The 15,061-nt window shown below is 57.6% G+C and overlaps 9 protein-coding genes across 9 annotated transcripts; 5 read left to right on the top strand and 4 right to left on the bottom strand.

Moving 5' to 3' along the window:
* The first annotated feature begins 151 nt into the window (after positions 1 to 151).
* Positions 152 to 2,120, top strand: BO82DRAFT_357639 (cytochrome P450). The gene is made up of 2 exons (XM_025636072.1): positions 152 to 1,648; positions 1,724 to 2,120. The coding sequence occupies exons 1-2, from the start codon at positions 182 to 184 to the stop codon at positions 1,919 to 1,921; spliced, it is 1,665 nt and encodes a 554-aa protein (XP_025488236.1). The 5' UTR covers positions 152 to 181; the 3' UTR covers positions 1,922 to 2,120.
* Positions 2,121 to 3,424: 1,304 nt separating this feature from the next.
* Positions 3,425 to 4,960, top strand: fumR (Zn(II)2Cys6 domain-containing transcription factor fumR; the record flags this gene model as incomplete). The annotated part of the gene is made up of 1 exon (XM_025637096.1): positions 3,425 to 4,960. One exon carries the CDS (start codon positions 3,425 to 3,427, stop codon positions 4,958 to 4,960), a length of 1,536 nt encoding a protein of 511 aa, XP_025488235.1.
* Positions 4,961 to 5,106: 146 nt separating this feature from the next.
* Positions 5,107 to 7,178, bottom strand: BO82DRAFT_386125 (MDR family MFS transporter). Its single transcript, XM_025638233.1, has 2 exons — positions 5,448 to 7,178; positions 5,107 to 5,243 (listed from the first exon to the last, which is right to left on the bottom strand). Exons 1-2 carry the CDS (start codon positions 7,125 to 7,127, stop codon positions 5,115 to 5,117), a joined length of 1,809 nt encoding a protein of 602 aa, XP_025488234.1. The 5' UTR covers positions 7,128 to 7,178; the 3' UTR covers positions 5,107 to 5,114.
* Positions 7,179 to 7,659: 481 nt separating this feature from the next.
* Positions 7,660 to 8,295, bottom strand: BO82DRAFT_357636 (putative integral membrane protein). Its single transcript, XM_025636071.1, has one exon. It carries the CDS (start codon positions 8,213 to 8,215, stop codon positions 7,676 to 7,678), a length of 540 nt encoding a protein of 179 aa, XP_025488233.1. The 5' UTR covers positions 8,216 to 8,295; the 3' UTR covers positions 7,660 to 7,675.
* Positions 8,296 to 8,519: 224 nt separating this feature from the next.
* Positions 8,520 to 9,271, bottom strand: BO82DRAFT_357635 (uncharacterized protein). Its single transcript, XM_025636070.1, has 3 exons — positions 9,019 to 9,271; positions 8,877 to 8,951; positions 8,520 to 8,803 (listed from the first exon to the last, which is right to left on the bottom strand). The coding sequence occupies exons 1-3, from the start codon at positions 9,178 to 9,180 to the stop codon at positions 8,525 to 8,527; spliced, it is 516 nt and encodes a 171-aa protein (XP_025488232.1). The 5' UTR covers positions 9,181 to 9,271; the 3' UTR covers positions 8,520 to 8,524.
* A 75-nt stretch (positions 9,272 to 9,346) lies between these two features.
* On the bottom strand, positions 9,347 to 11,142 carry BO82DRAFT_357634 (alpha/beta-hydrolase). The gene has a single exon (XM_025636069.1). The coding sequence runs from the start codon at positions 10,865 to 10,867 to the stop codon at positions 9,578 to 9,580; it is 1,290 nt and encodes a 429-aa protein (XP_025488231.1). The 5' UTR covers positions 10,868 to 11,142; the 3' UTR covers positions 9,347 to 9,577.
* Positions 11,143 to 11,178: 36 nt separating this feature from the next.
* BO82DRAFT_343385 (zinc-binding alcohol dehydrogenase family protein) lies at positions 11,179 to 12,310 on the top strand (the record flags this gene model as incomplete). Its single annotated transcript, XM_025633618.1, has 1 exon — positions 11,179 to 12,310. One exon carries the CDS (start codon positions 11,179 to 11,181, stop codon positions 12,295 to 12,297), a length of 1,119 nt encoding a protein of 372 aa, XP_025488230.1. The 3' UTR covers positions 12,298 to 12,310.
* Positions 12,311 to 12,405: 95 nt separating this feature from the next.
* On the top strand, positions 12,406 to 13,997 carry BO82DRAFT_405553 (cytochrome P450; the record flags this gene model as incomplete). The annotated part of the gene is made up of 2 exons (XM_025639496.1): positions 12,406 to 13,584; positions 13,656 to 13,997. 2 exons carry the CDS (start codon positions 12,406 to 12,408, stop codon positions 13,995 to 13,997), a joined length of 1,521 nt encoding a protein of 506 aa, XP_025488229.1.
* A 14-nt stretch (positions 13,998 to 14,011) lies between these two features.
* On the top strand, positions 14,012 to 14,672 carry BO82DRAFT_166826 (uncharacterized protein). The gene has a single exon (XM_025630309.1). It carries the CDS (start codon positions 14,135 to 14,137, stop codon positions 14,522 to 14,524), a length of 390 nt encoding a protein of 129 aa, XP_025488228.1. The 5' UTR covers positions 14,012 to 14,134; the 3' UTR covers positions 14,525 to 14,672.
* Positions 14,673 to 15,061: the final 389 nt, after the last annotated feature.

Raw genomic sequence — 15,061 nt, 5'->3', positions numbered from 1 at the left:
GAGTGTTGAAGGATTCGGTGTAGGTTGGGTGCCCCGAACGCCGGCTGACGCTTATCCGTGTATCTTCGCCTCTGAGGAACAAAAGCCCGAACCATTCCGACCGTGGCTTAGAGGAGGTTGAATGGAGCCTTTATCCATCAACCAAGGAAACTTTTGTTAACGACTGCATTCCTCAGTGAACATGGAGGACATTGTGAACAGGCTCTATGCCTTCGATTGGAGGTCATTGTCTCTTGGTTCCGTTCCAGCTCCAACTCCAGCTCCTGCCCCTCAGTCATCTGCCGTCCAACGTCTCATAGCATGGTGGGATCAGTCCAAAGACAGTATGCAGCAGTACTCAGTGGCGTCTGTCGCCATAGTGGGGTTCACTGCTCTACTCGTCAGCGTGGCTTTGTATCGTGCACTTTTCTCGCAGCGTCAACGCCATGATCCTTTGAATCAGGGCTGCCAGCCTCTACGCATGTACCCGCACAAAGACCGGATTTTCGGTCTCGACTTTGTCTATCAGAATGTGACTACCTTCCGTCGCCACAAGTACCTGGAGACCCTGAAGAACCGTTACCAAACCTTGGGGACCACCTACGGGGTGCGTGTCTTCAACCGTCGAGGCATTCTCACGTCCGACCCCGAAAACATCAAGACAATCCTGTCGACGCGATTCAAAGACTACTCCCTTGGCAATCGTGTCCCTATAATGGGCCCGCTGCTGGGACGCGGGATCTTCGTCAGTGACGGGCAGGACTGGTCGCACTCGCGGGCCTTGCTCCGCCCCAACTTCGTCAAGGAGCAGGTGGCCGACCTGCAGATGATCGAAACGCATCTGGCGCAGCTGCTGAAGCTTATCCCATCCGACGGCCGAACCGTCGTCGAGCTGCAAGACCTCTTTCTCCGGTTCACCTTGGACTCGGCGACCGACTTCCTCTTCGGCCACTCTCTCCATACCCTCAGCCGCGGGACAGCCAAAGACCAGCAATTCGGGCAGGCCTTCGCCCTTGCGCTGGACGACATTGCCCTCCAATTCCGCCTGGGTCCATGGCGCGCGCTTCGCCGGCCCAACAAGGATGCGCTGGCAGCGTATGAAATCTGCCGAGGATATGTGGAAGGCTTCGTGGCGGATGCCATCGCCTATCGCCAAGGGAAAGCGAGTTCGGCTGGTGATAAAAACACCTCAGACCGTAGCTATTTCCTGAAGGAGCTGGCGCAAGCCACCGACGACCGGGATCGAATCCGCGATGAATTGCTGAACATCCTCATCGCCGGTCGAGACACCACGGCGAGTCTGCTGGGGAGTCTGTTTTACGTGCTCGCCCGCCACCCCGAGGTGTGGCAGAAGCTCCGCAGTGAGGTCGCGACTCAATTGCAGGGGGCAGCTCCCAACTACGAGCAACTCCGCAATCTCCAGTACACGCGGTACTGCATCAATGAGACCCTGCGGCTGTATCCGCCCGTTCCCAACAATACAAAGATGGCTGTCTGTGACACGATCCTTCCGCGGGGCGGGGGCCTCAAGGGGGATGCCCCCGTGTTTGTCCCCAAGGGTTGCACCATGATCTACACGGTGTATGCCATGCATCGTCGAACAGATCTGTTCGGCCCTGACGCTGAGGAATTCCGCCCTGAACGATGGGTCACGCAAAGATTCTCCTGGGTAAGAGACTCTTTTCTTCGCGACGTTACACCGTGTTGGACAGCCGCAAGCTCACTATGAACCTTGTTTTTTTAGGAATTTCTCCCTTTCAACGGGGGGCCGCGGATTTGTCTCGGGCAACAATATGCGTTGACGGAGGCGATGTACGTCCTGGTCCGGTTCGCGCAAACATTTCAGACGATCGAGGCCCAGGATCCTGCTCCCTGGACCGAGCAGCTTACTCTCACCCTCTCATCCAGCAATGGCGTCAAGGTTAGATTGAAGGGGGCCTGATTGTCTTCCAGGTAGTGTTAGGCTAGACTTTACGCGTGTTCGAGGATGGAGTGTAGCCTACGCATCTCAGAGATGTTTCAATGCATCCTGTAAGCCAATGGAAGTAATTACTGTTTCGTCTTACACTTGCTTCCATGTTAGAAATCACGATCGTGGAGGGTCGAAGGTAGTGGGCATAAGCACTAGTAGTGTCGGTGTCGTAGCTGAACACCTCCGTGCTTATATCATGCAAAGCATGCAAGCAATGGGCCAAGCATTCATAAGCAAACACAAGCACTTTCCTGGGCGGTTATTCAGGAATCACTCATTATGAGTACGATGAGGAAGACGAGAATTCACTTGACAAGGCAGCCAACCGGGTGGCTTACCGTGAGGGAAACGAGCCCGTGTGAGTAAATGTGAATAAGTCCGGAAATCATCTGGTTGACTAATCATATATCTTCAACCCCCCTCTTCTCCTGCACAGACGGCTGAAGTTGAATGTCAAATTGCCGGAGTCGGTGATCTGAAATCCGATCGTGCTTCATCAAACATTGATTGTTGCCTTCCAAAACACATTCTCCAAGGTTCTCGTCTCACCCCGAGCGGGGAAACCAGCGCCACCAATGCAGATAAGCAGCAGGGTCTCCGCCTGAAGCATCATTCTACATCATTCTAGCCCCGTCAGGTTAGATGCACGTCATGCTTCAGCCCAATCACCAGTCGTCGGGGTCTGTTGGCCTGAGACTTGTGCCATCATTAGGCTATTTTGCTCATTCGAATGTGTTTTCTGGTCTCGGGGATAGGAATTAGTCTCACTCTTAGTGCCGACCCGGCCCTGCTACGCAAGCATCTCCTCGGATTTCAGCTTCTCTACTAGATAGGCCAGGATATGCATCCCCTAGGCCTCTTCCATCCTTCTAGTCAATTCTTCCGTCGTGCATCAACTACATGGCTGCTTCAACGAGCCAGCTAGTCCCTTTTTAAATCACAACCACGCCAAAGATCCTTCACCAAATTCAAACCCCTCGTATCATTCCCGGATGGCTTGCAACAACACAGTGCACCGGTCGCCCCGCGCAGGGGTCATGATCCCCCTCTTCTTCAGCGCCTCTGCAGCGCCTCCTCCGATGTAAGCACTGTCTCTGTTTGCTCAATCACATCTGACATGCCTACCGAGACAGCGAGCGGGTTCCTTCGGCCACCCATTCTCACACAACGACCCCGCCGGATCACCGTGGGGTCCAAAGGTAGCATCGTTTCTAGAGCGTGAGAAAACACAAAGCCCCAAGAGCGAAAGATGCATACAAGAATACCGGCAACCGCACGGGCACAGACGCTAGGGAGGGGTGTTTTGTGAGAAACCTGTGTTATTGTCGCCCACCAGAGAAAGCTTACTAGGGGGTTGGGCTGCCCTTTTGTATTACACATCAATCGGAATTAGACCTTTGTACACGCTCCCTGTACTTTTTCGTTGTCAAACCGGCCTATTCTCTCTCTACCTCTAAGAAAGTCTATCCCATAATGCCGCGGCACGAGCGCGGAGGCTCGGGACCCTCCTCGTCGGATCTTCGTCTGCGCAAGGCCTGCGATCGGTGTCATGCGCAGAAACTGGGATGCCAGCGGGAGGCCATTGGGGCCAAGTGTGTGCGGTGCGAGAAAGCTGACAAGCCGTGCACCTGGAGCATCTCCCTTCGGAACCGTCGTGCTTCGACGCGCAAAGAACAACTCCCGATGCACGCCCAGCAGCAGCAGCAGCAACAACACCAACACCAACCACAATATGCTACAATAGCAAGAAATGACAAGGAAGAACAAGCACAGGAGGACGACGATGTTGAGGAAGAAGATGAAGACATACTCTACAGCGACCAGCCCACGCCTTCTGAGGTCATACCGGAGCTTCATTCCCCTCTAGGAGACCCTCACAACAGATTGGCCTCCGAATCACTCGATCCAACCACTATGCCGATAGATCTCACGTCCTTTCTGATATCCGATGGGAGCTTGGGGTTGATGACGCCGTCGTTAACCAACCCTGGCTCCTGGCTGGGTGAGACACAGTTGGGCACCACCGCCACCACCACAACCGGTACCGCAACCCTAATTGGAGAGCCACCGGGGTTCTGGTCATCAGCAACTGGGGGACTACCGCAAACTCCCTCAGCCGGTCAACCGACCACCATCGATTTGCCCTCAGCCGAGTTTGAGATGAATCTACCGGGTGTTCCACCGTCCTACACTTCGCGCCACCAACCAGAGCCACCGCCACCACCGACAATCGGCACACCCGCCCTCCCCGACCCGCAATGGCTGAAAGAGCTCTTCGACAACAATGCCCGACTGTACCGGAACTGGCACGCCGTCTCCTCCAACGTGACCGCCAATCAGACCACCAACCCCCTGTTCCCAACGAGCACTACAAGCCACAGCCATCCAAGCTCAGCAGCCTTCGCTGACGAAGCCGTCCAACTCTCCACCCAGCTAATTCACATTCTCCGTGGGCTCCTCCACCAGCACCACGAGTCAAACGGTCACCGACCACCGACCACACCAAAACCCAGGGCCCATGCAGAGGACCTGGATCCCGACCACTCAGGCCTAGACCCAGGCTCCTTACTCATCGTCCTGTCCTCGTACTTCCGCATCTTAGAGATTTTCACCATGCTATCGCACGCCCTGGAGGCTGCTGCGGCCGCCACAGGCTCTACCACACATTATCGCACGCCAAGATCCACTCCACCGGTCGTGCGACTCCCGGCCATCGTAGTAGGGTCGCTCGATCTCGCGTCCAACACCTCGCTGTCCACGGTGTTGTTCCTGGAGGTGATCGAGGATCTGTTGACCACTTTGGCCACGCTGGTTCTCTCTATCGCGCAGTGGCCGTCGCATCCTCATCATGCAACGTCACGTCGTGAGCCTGGTTGGCAGGGGAGTGACCTGCACGCGGGTTCCGATCGCTTAGGGCTTCAGATTCAGGGCAAGGAGGATGAGATCCGGCGGGTCATTCGTGCGATTCGCGCGAGGTTGGGGAGGAAGGGGGATAAAGTTAGGGTTTGATGTAGACACGACATACTCGATTTGATATGGATGGGAGTTCTCTTTCTATCCGCTTTACGATGAGAACATACACTTACGGCGTAACTATGACACATTTTCGGCTTTAATCACAGCAACAAGCTCTGGATAGATACAAAACTCCTTCCATCAATTTTTATACTATCAATGTACATGACATATTTGCATCGCAACACGCCCGCAATCCACAGAGACCGAAAGAGTAGACATTGACCACGGCCCATACAACAGTAAACTGTCTGTCCCCTCTTTTCCTTACCATCGACTGTAACCATTCCCACAACCACTACTATTCTCAAGCCAAGACACCACCACCACCAGTATCACCACCACCACACCTCCCACCTCAACATCAAACTTTCTCCCCCTCCTCCACCTCCACCTTCAGCACCCCAACTCCCCCCGAAGCCAACACCCCCTCCTCCCCAGAGCCCTCACTCGCCGAAGCTCCCGGAACCGCCGCCTCCACCCTCCCAGTCTCGACATCCTTCTCCCTCGCAGCAGCTTCAGCATCCGCACCCGCCGCATTCACCCCCTCCCGCTCCCTCTTCTTCCTCTCCTCCAACCCGGAATCCCCCTGCTCCGCCGACGTCCGCATGGGAATCTCCTCCTCGAGCAACGTCAACACCAACGCCACCGCACAAAACGCCAGACAAACCTCCCACACATTCCGCATCGCACTCGTATACGCCGCCACCACCTCCTGCCTCACCCCGTCCGGCAACGCCTTGATATACGCCGCTGAGACATGCGAATACGCGCCACCGCCCTCCAGCTGCCCCCTCACCGCCGCATCCGACACGCGGGACTGCACGTAATACGAGACTCTGCTATTGAAAATCGCGGAGGGGATCGCAATGCCCCAGATGCTCCCGAAAGCACGCAGATACGCCCATGTCGCCGAGGCGGGCACCAGGTCCTTGGGAGGGTTTGCGCCCTGCACGGCGGGGAGGAAGGTGGTCAGCAGGATGCCGCCGCCGAAGCCGGCGATCATCTGGTAGAGGACGACTTTGGCGAGGGAGGAGTCCGCGTCGTAGTCGATGTAGAGCCCGGTGCCGAGGGTCATCAGGGCGTAGCCCAGGATGTGGATGGGTTTGTAGCGACCGAAGTGCGAGAGGGCGAAGCCGGATAGAATGGCGGCGGGGGCGGCGATGAGGACGCTGGGGAGGAGGAGGACGCCTGAGCGTTGCGGGGAGACGAGGAGGACACCTTGGAAGTAGACCGGCAGGAAGTAGGAGCGCCAGTAGGTGAGCATGGAGGAGAGGAAGGTGTTGATCAGGGTGACGGCGCTGGTGCGGTTGCGGAACAGCCGGCCGGGGATGGTGGGCACGCGGCAGAAGCGCGGCCAGGCTTCGAAGGCGTGGAACCCCGCCAGGCCGGCGAAGCCGAGCAGGAAGGGCACGAGGATGTGCCAGTCGGACCAGGCGTAGACGGTGTCGGCCCAGGAGAGGGCGATGAGGATGGCGATCATGGCGCCGATCAGCATGCAATTGCCGATCCAGTCGATCTGCCGGATCTTCTGCGCGAAGGTGAACACCTTCCGGAAGGTGACCTGCAGGAAGATAAACTGCAGCACCAGCGTCACCCCGCCCAGCGGCAGGTTCAGCCAGAACACCCAGCGCCAGTGCCCGCTCTGCGCGATCGCGCCGCCGATGACGGGCCCGATCGCGATCCCGATCCCGAACGTCCCGAAAATGATCCCCTGGTACTTGCCCCGTTCGCGCACCGACACCAGGTCGCTGATGATCAGGTTCGTCATCGTTCCGATCCCCGCGCCCCCCAGCCCCTGCACCAGACGGCCTGCGATGAGCATCGCCGTCGAGTTCGCCCCGCCGCTGATCCCGCTGCCCAGCGTGAAGATCGCCACGGCCACCATCGCCGGCCACCGGCGGCCGAACACCTGCGCGAACTGCCCGTAGAAGGGGATGAAGACCGTCGAGGTCAGCAGGTACCCGTTGACGAACCAGGTATAGTTGGACCCGGCGTTTAGGGAAGAGGTGATCTCGGGCAGCGAAGTCGACGTGACGGTCGATTCGAGGGCTGAGAAGAGGGTGGCGATGCACAGAGGAGGGAAGACGGTCCAGAACCGCCAGCCTCGCGCGGCGGGCTGCGGTAATGCAGGGGGACGTTGTTGCGCTGGCTGACTCATTGTGTTGGTGGTGAGGATTTGCAGGAATTAGGGTAGCATAGTTGAATTGCTGGGACTGGACAAGACGGGGAGGATGGCTGTTTAAACCCCGTCTCTGCTCTAGATTCCTACTCTACTTGGGTTTCAGGGGAAATCGGCGTTGGGAGTGATGGGGATCGGGCTTGGGGGAAGCTTGTTGTTGTTGTTTGATCGAACCTCGGTGTCTGGCAGTGTGGCATGCATGCATGCGTGCATGCATCGCCTGCAGCCACGGAGTTTAGGATATAAGATTCGTTAACTCCATGAGACAGAGAACAAAGAAGTGCACTGCACTCAATGCACCTTCTTTCATGCCATCAAAATTGCCTTGTGGTTTTTCTTTTCTGCTACAGTACAGCTCCACGCCATCGGTACCATTCCTGGTGTGATGCTACCCCTGTCATCATCCCCTCTCATCCATCCTTGCACTCCGTCTCCGACTCTGACCACAACACTACCATCTGACATCTCTCCACCGCAAAACTCTCCTCCCCACCCCTAACCAATCCCCCCCCCCAACCCTAAACGATTTAGATCTTTAGAAACGTCGCCGTCGCACAAACAAACATTGCCCAGGCCGGCACATTGACTGTTAGCATCCTGGTAAAATTATTGCCCAACCACCCGCGCAGCGCATCATAGTTCTTTGTCCCGATATGCTCCTTGCTGGAGATCCGGGCATTCCACATCATCGAATAGGTGCCAAAGTAGAAGTGCAGGATGGAGAGGACGCCACCCGCGGCGTAGAAGGCCTTGGTCTGCGGGTGGAGGCCGGCGCCGGGGGCGCCGAACGCGTTGATGAAGGCGATGATCAGGGCGAACGGGTAGGACAGGATGATCACCCACTTGGTCGGCTTGGCGAACTCGGCGAACCAGTCCACCACGACGTGGGCGCAGATGTCGTTGGGCTTGCGGAGCAGCGGCGGCGCCAGGAAGGAGCGGAAGGCGTTCTGCTGGTCCCAGGCGCACATCAGCGACGCGGAGGAGATCATCAGCGGGCTGAGGCGGAGGAGGGCGGTGCCTAGGTTGGTGGTTGTTAGGGGGGTGGAGGCGTAGGCGTAGTCTGCCATTTTGGTTTTGTGTTTCGGTGGAGGTGCAGGAGAGGAGTTCTGTTTTGGCTGTGTAGGTAATGCAGCTGTTGCGATCTGGATAATGCAGGGGTGGGATTTATTGGTGTTGTTTTGGTGGTGGTTATATAAGTTGCTGCGGGGCCGAAACCCCGACCGTCCTATGCCGACCCCGAACGCCGAATGAACTACCCTCAATTTACGGAACGAATGATGGAGAGATATCATTCGATTCACCTATGAACTCAGATTCGGTCGGAAAGTACACATTGAAACTAAGTACATCCATCGTATGATCGATCCACCGCCCATCTACTCCTCCTTCTTCACCCACGCCGCCGATCCCGTCGGCAGCGCTGTCGACAGATCCAACAACTCGTCGTAACCGGGGTAGGTCGACTTGTCGTCCACGATGTTGACCACCTCGTTGTTGTCGACGTACTTCTCGATCCACGAGAGAGAGACCACGGTGTGCGCCCGGTTGACGTAGGGCTCCTCGCTGGCCTGCAGCGCCTGGAATTCCGGGTCGTGGTTGACCTTGTTGAGTTCCTCGAAGCTGCGGAAGTAGAATTCGATGGTCACGTCGTGGTCCTGTGGAGTGCAATGGTTAGTCTCTTGGGGGGGTTTCAGGGCAGTCAAGGGGAGAGGCCGGGCTGGTATCTACATCAATCACCCAGCCGCGGTTGTTGCGGCGGTTCATCTCGTCGACGAAGGTCCGGTAGGCTGGTGGGGAGTAGCACTATTGTTGGGTGTCAGATGGGAAGGAATCCGCAATAGCATCCAGGGTCATATGGGGTTGGCTTTACCTGCTGGTAGGCGTAAATCCCATGCTTCGCATGCAGCTTAGCCGCCTTGACCACGTAGTCGCGGGCAAAGTCATGGCCCTCCCCACCCTGGCGGGCTTGCCCTTTGTAGAGTTTGATGGTGAGGCGCAACAGGCGCTCGGTGCGACCTCCAGTTTGAGTCATTGTCGTGAGGATTGTTAAGTTTGAATCGTTCCAGCGGTATGAAAGAGAATGGATTTGTGTTGTTTATTCCTCCAGCATGGAGACAGTAGCATCTAAATACTCAGTTAGGGTTTGGCGGGGTGGCCGGAGTTAACGGAGAGAAGCCTTATCTCAGGAACTCCTAAAACCCACCCCCTGGTCAAGCTTTCATGTCCGATCTCCCTACGAAAGGCTAAATCAATGACATATCACACCAGGAACCATCAATCACATTTCGTGTTTCACATTTAATCCCCTCATCCTAAAATCGTCGCGCATCTAAACTGAAACCGGCATAGTTTCGGCGGTCGGCGATGGCATGGCACCATCGCCACCACGAGATCTCACCATCCGACTGACCAACGAAACTAAACTAAAACTACAGATGAATCTTACGCTCAATCCCGAACATCCGATCCAACCAGGCAAACGACTTGGTGGTCAGCACCGTGAACGCCCCCACCTTGGACTGCAACCCGCCTTCGGCCGTGTCCTCCGCCACCCACATCTCCCTCTGATCCTGGGGAACATTCACCAGCTCCTCAAAAATCCGCTGCGTGCTGACCTCCGGCTGCGAGTACAGCGAGAAGCGCGCGCCCGTGACCAGCACGGGACAGCGGATGCGGGGCAGGAACCCGACCCCGTCCGAGGTGCCCAGCGTGTACTCCTGCATGCGGCGGAGCATCTGCGCGGCGGTGGGCACGCCGAGCATCCAGCGGCCGAAGTCGAACTCCCAGCGCGTCATCGGGTTGAAGCGGCCCAGCAGGCCGAACACGTAGTCCCAGCCGGCGTCTGGCACGAACCCACCTGCCACAAACGTGTTGGTGACGGGGTCGGGCATACGGCTTTTGAGCAGGTCGAACATGGTGTAGAAGGGGTCGACGGCGATGCAGGCGCGGATGCGCGGGTCGGCCGCGCCGCGCAGCGCCAGGTGGCCTCCCATCGAGGACCCCACCAGCGCGATGCGTGCCAGATCCAGGTCGAATTGCGGGTGCGCGGTCGCGTACCCCTCGGTGAAGTCGAGCACCTTGCCCACCACCGTCTCCCAGTCCGGCCGCATGGGCACCCCGTGTCGCCGGATCACGATCCCCTGCCCCGGTCCCTCGAAGGTAAGCACCGCGTACCCCAGCTCGAGCGCTGCCATCGGGAAGATGTAGAAGATTTCTTCCTGCGTGGCATCCGCGCCCACGGTCTGAATCAGCAGTGGTAGTTTGTCACCGGGCAAGCGGGTGGAGGGATGGGGCAGGAAGACGTAGCCCGGGAGGTCGAGCCCTTCCTCGTAGGGGATCTCCACGCGCTGATAGCTCCAGTCGAACAGGGCGGCCGCCCGGCTGAAGTTGGAGATCGCCGCCTCGGAGGCCGTCAGCAGTCGTGAGTCGGTGCCGGGCAGCCCGTTGAGCATGAATTGGGCCGATCGCTGGTAGTTAGCGACGCGTAGATACGCCCGTCGCGCCGCCACGCGGTTCCCGGCCAGCTCTGCCTCCGTGGCCACCCCTTCAGCTTTGTCGGCCGCCTCCATCCATGCTGCGTACCAGCTCTCCACGTCCTGGTCTTTGATGCGGGCTACCGCTGTGAAGAATTCGGCAATCTCGCCGCCCTCGTGCGCGGTGAAACTGAGTAGACGGAGAGCCTCGAAGTTAAAGAAGTCGGACTTGAAAAGACGGAACATGGTGAGTTGTGCGATGGTCAATGCAAGGCGCAGGGTCTGTAACCATCACTTGAACAGAATCAAGGGGGGACTCTTTCAACGTTTTGAGTATGAATGTAAGAGTTCGCCAGATAGGCAGATAGTCGTATGGATGGTTCGGAATTCGGAGCAGTGCGTGGCTTATGTTCGGCAACTAGACTCTATCGCCGGCTATCATCAACCACAGGTTAAGAATCGTCAATGAACAGGACTCGAGGTCGAGGGTGGCATGATCTTTCTCTTTTCTCCATTCCAACCTACAAACACAGTCAGATCAGCGTAATTGAGAAAGAATGTCTGAATTGACTTATCGCATCCCACGTGTGCAGCGGGCGCTTGTGGCGACAGGGCCGGGGAGTCTAGCCCTAAAGCCCGTACCTGTTCTCAAGCCCGCGGGCGATGAACTCCTGGTGCGCATCGCCGCCGTCGCCCTCAATCCGTCTGACCACAAGCTCCTGGATCAATCAACAACCGTTGGGGCAGTCAGCGGGAGCGACTTTGCGGGGACCGTCGTCCGCGTGGGAGGCGATTCGACCGCCCGTTTCCAGATCGGCGATCATGTCTGTGGGATCATCTTCGGCGCCAACCCCGGCAACCCCCGCAACGGCGCCTTCGCCCAGTACGCCGTCGCCACCGCCGATCTGTGCATGCACATTCCTTCCTCCATGGAATTTGCCGAGGCTGCCTCCCTCTCGATGGGCCTACTGACCGCTGGGCTGGCCTTTCGCTCCCTGGGCTTGGACTGGTCCCGACTGACAGAGAGCCCCGACGAGAACAAGAAACCTGACCATTCGAATGATTCAGACAAGCGAGAATATGTGCTGGTGCATGGAGGTGCCACCGCGACGGGAACGCTCGTCATCCAACTGTTGCGGATGGCCGGATACGCGCCCATTGCAACTTGCTCGCCCGCCAGCTTCGATCTAGTGCGCAGCCGGGGTGCGGTGCAAGTGTTCGACTACGCTTCGGCCTCGTGCCACGAGGAGATCCGCGACTACACCCAGGATCGCCTCCGATATGCGCTGGACTGCATCGGCACCATCGAGACTATGACCCTCTGCTACGTGGCCCTCGGCGACACCGGCGGTCGGTATTCGGCGTTGGAGTACTATCCCCGGGCGCTGACGATCCGCCGCCGCGACGTGAAGCATCAATGGATTCTAGGATGGACCCTATTCGGCAACGAAGTGAAGCTCGCCGGCGCCTACCACCGGGACCCCCTCCCCAAGGACCGGGTATTCGGGCGTGAATGGGCGGGGGTTCTGGAGTCGTTGATGGAGCAGGGCCGAGTGCAGCCCCACCCGCTGGAGATCGTCAAGGGCCCTTTGTCGCTGGCGATGGAACAGGTAGACCGAATGCGCCATGGCCGTGTCAAGCGGAAGAAGATTGTCGTGCAGATTCGATCTAGCTAGGAGATGAGTCGATACTAGATAGAGTACCTGCAACGACCTATAACATATATTATTGCTTTACAGACCTCACTTATGCATTGAACGGAACATAGCAGGGAGCTACGAATCATGGCTCACTTCCTGGCAGCTGCTAGCTTGGGGTTCGCAGGCCTTGTAGCCTACTACCTCGTGAACAGTATCTATGTACTCTTCTTCCATCCGCTGGCGGGTTATCCCGGCCCCAAGCTCTGGCTCATCACACGTATCCCCAATGCTCGTGCGCTCCGCAGTGGCCAACTCATGCACCGCATCCGTGGATTCCACCAGCAATACGGTCCCGTGGTGCGCTGGGCCCCGAACGAGCTGTCCTTCATCTCCCCAGACGCCTGGCGCGACATTTACGGCCACCACGGACCGGGCAAGGACTTCGCGCGCAACCCACTATGGTATCCTCGTGCTGCCAACGGGGCGCACAACATCCTGTCTGCCGACAACACCACCCACGCGCGCATCCGCAAGCTGGTGGCCCAGGGGTTCTCCGAGAAGGCCCTCCGCGAACAGGAGCGGTTCATCCAGTGCTACGTCTCGCTGCTGGTGACCAAGCTGCAGGCTGCCGCCGCCGCGCGCCGTCCCATCAACATCGGGGACTACCTACAGTACGCGACGGTGGACATCGCCGGCGACCTGATCTTCGGCGAGCCGTTTGACTGCGTCGCCAAGGAGGAAGCCCACCAGTGGGTGAAAGTGACCTTCGGCTTCTTCCGGCGGCTGCTGGGCGGGGCGTCTCTGCTGATGGTGGCGCCCTACCTCCGCCCGCTGCTGCCCTACCTGGTCCCCAAACGGGTGCAGGAGCAAGCCCGTCAGCGCTTCGCCTTCTCGTGCGCCAAAGCCGCCAAACGCCTCGCGCTGGGCGAGGCCCCCGACCGCAACGACCTGATCACCTACATCTGTCGGTACAATAACAGCCCGAACGAGGCCAAGGGGTCCATGACCATGTCCCGCGCCGAGATCGAGGCGACGGTCGACATCCTCATCAGCGCGGGCAGCGAGACCACTGCCACCGCGCTGACGGGCACGATCCAGTATCTCCTGCGCAACCCCCACACCCTGGCCAAGTTGCAGGCGGAGGTGCGCGGGTCGCTGCGTTCCGCCGACGAGGCCATGAGCATCGCCCACACCACCACCCTGCCCTACCTCAGCGCTGTGCTGCAGGAGGGCCTCCGCATGTGTCCGCCGGCGCCCTCCATCCGGCCCCGGTTGGTGCCCGCCGGTGGGGCGTTGATTAGTGGGGGATTTGTGCCAGCTGGTGTAAGCCTTCCCTCCCACTCCTTTGATTCAGTTCTAGGGCCAAGGTAGCTAAACGCAACGACCTTGCACAGACCTCAGTCGGCATCCCGCCCTGGACTGCCTTCCGCTCCGCCGCCAACTTCGGCAAACCCGACGACTTCATCCCCGAACGCTGGCTCCCGGCCACCCCAGAGGGCGGCGGCGTGGCCATCCACCCGCACGAGGTGCAAGCCTTCCAGCCCTTCTCCTACGGGCCCCGCGACTGTCTGGGCCGTAGACTGGGATGGGCCGAGCTGCGCGTGCTGCTGGCTACGCTGGTGTGGCATTTCGACTGGGAGAATCGCAGCCCTGACGCGCGGTGGGAGGAGCAGGTAGCGTTTGTCATGTGGGAGAAGCAACCGCTATTCTTGGAGTTGAAGAAGGTGCAGACATAGGTGGGCTTTTGCGGATGAACTGGCACTGCGCGTTGTGATACTAGATACTTATGACGATTCGCGTCTAGAGCGGGGCTAAACTAGGTCACCAACTGTTGATCGGGCAATTGGCTGGGCGCCATAGCAAATGAAGATGGATGTATCCTCGTGTTTGTCCTGGCCCTTGGCCGAGCAAGATATATGTGCGAATGGGTTCGATGACCGGGAGCCCGGGGATTTGGCGAGTCTTGTCACAAGATAAGGCCCTGTCATCGGGACGGAGGCTAACAATCAAAACGATATGTGGAGAAAGGCTGTGCGCGAAGGATGGCAAAGCGTCGGGTGTGCTGTTCGCCATATGGTTTGCTGGCGATTTAGCTAATGTTCTCTTGATAAGATGTAAGCTAGAGACCTCTAGCACATACGACCACAGGGTGTGGAAAATAGGGCTTCCCGTCCGCTCAGCCGTACTCAAGCCACCTATTGAACGCGGCCGAGTGAGAAATGAGCCCTTTCTCAGTCGCTGCTTTATGGGTGAGCAACGCTAAGACGAAGAGTGAGTGCGGGTGATTTGGGTGATGCTGTCCAGAGTGTGGGTGAGCGGGGTGAGCAGGGTGAGCAAATAGGTGAGCGATTGAGTGACCGAGCGGGCCAGCTAGGCAACCAAGTGAGAAAATTTTTGAAGTTAAATAGGGCGTTTGGCCTGGTTGTCCATTTCTTTTTTTCTGTTCGATATAATCATGCTCAGTAAACAACTTGAAAAGTGATACTATGTCGAAAATCAGCATGTCACGTGACAATAAATCAGGCCTCTCCGAGGAGGAGCAGAGGCGGAGAAAGGTTGAGGAGCTCCGAAAAATCGGTGAAATACGTGGTTTTACTACAGAGTACCAACAAATTACAAAATGGAAAGTGAATGAGATATGTCACAAGAAGAGAGCTCCGGCTACTGATGAAAGATACAACAGAGCTGTTGAGAATTGGAAGATGTAAGTAATAAAAATACTTTTATACTATGTATACAGACATTACTGACTCCAGTTCAGATGGATGATGACTCAAGGTGAACCTGAAGACAGGTATTT

This window comes from Aspergillus uvarum (genome assembly GCF_003184745.1).
Source record: "Aspergillus uvarum CBS 121591 unplaced genomic scaffold BO82scaffold_60, whole genome shotgun sequence".
Classification (NCBI taxonomy): domain Eukaryota; kingdom Fungi; phylum Ascomycota; class Eurotiomycetes; order Eurotiales; family Aspergillaceae; genus Aspergillus; species Aspergillus uvarum.
The sequence above is the reverse complement of the archived record's forward strand: the minus strand, read 5'-3'. Positions and strand labels throughout refer to the sequence as shown.

Excerpts from the sequence above, each read along its gene's own strand:
- BO82DRAFT_357639 (XM_025636072.1), top strand. The coding sequence starts at position 182 with ATGGAGGACATTGTGAACAGGCTCTATGCCTTCGATTGGAGGTCATTG. Across the intron at positions 1,649-1,723 it reads TCACGCAAAGATTCTCCTGG|GAATTTCTCCCTTTCAACGG; the intron begins GTAAGAGACTCT and ends TTGTTTTTTTAG.
- BO82DRAFT_386125 (XM_025638233.1), bottom strand. The coding sequence starts at position 7,127 with ATGAGTCAGCCAGCGCAACAACGTCCCCCTGCATTACCGCAGCCCGCC. Across the intron at positions 5,244-5,447 it reads AGGATGTCGAGACTGGGAGG|TCGATGGTAAGGAAAAGAGG; the intron begins GTGGAGGCGGCG and ends GAATGGTTACAG.
- BO82DRAFT_357636 (XM_025636071.1), bottom strand. The coding sequence starts at position 8,215 with ATGGCAGACTACGCCTACGCCTCCACCCCCCTAACAACCACCAACCTA.
- BO82DRAFT_357635 (XM_025636070.1), bottom strand. The coding sequence starts at position 9,180 with ATGACTCAAACTGGAGGTCGCACCGAGCGCCTGTTGCGCCTCACCATC. Across the intron at positions 8,952-9,018 it reads GGATTTACGCCTACCAGCAG|TGCTACTCCCCACCAGCCTA; the intron begins GTAAAGCCAACC and ends ACCCAACAATAG. Across the intron at positions 8,804-8,876 it reads ACCGCGGCTGGGTGATTGAT|GACCACGACGTGACCATCGA; the intron begins GTAGATACCAGC and ends TGCACTCCACAG.
- BO82DRAFT_357634 (XM_025636069.1), bottom strand. The coding sequence starts at position 10,867 with ATGTTCCGTCTTTTCAAGTCCGACTTCTTTAACTTCGAGGCTCTCCGT.
- BO82DRAFT_166826 (XM_025630309.1), top strand. The coding sequence starts at position 14,135 with ATGTATCCTCGTGTTTGTCCTGGCCCTTGGCCGAGCAAGATATATGTG.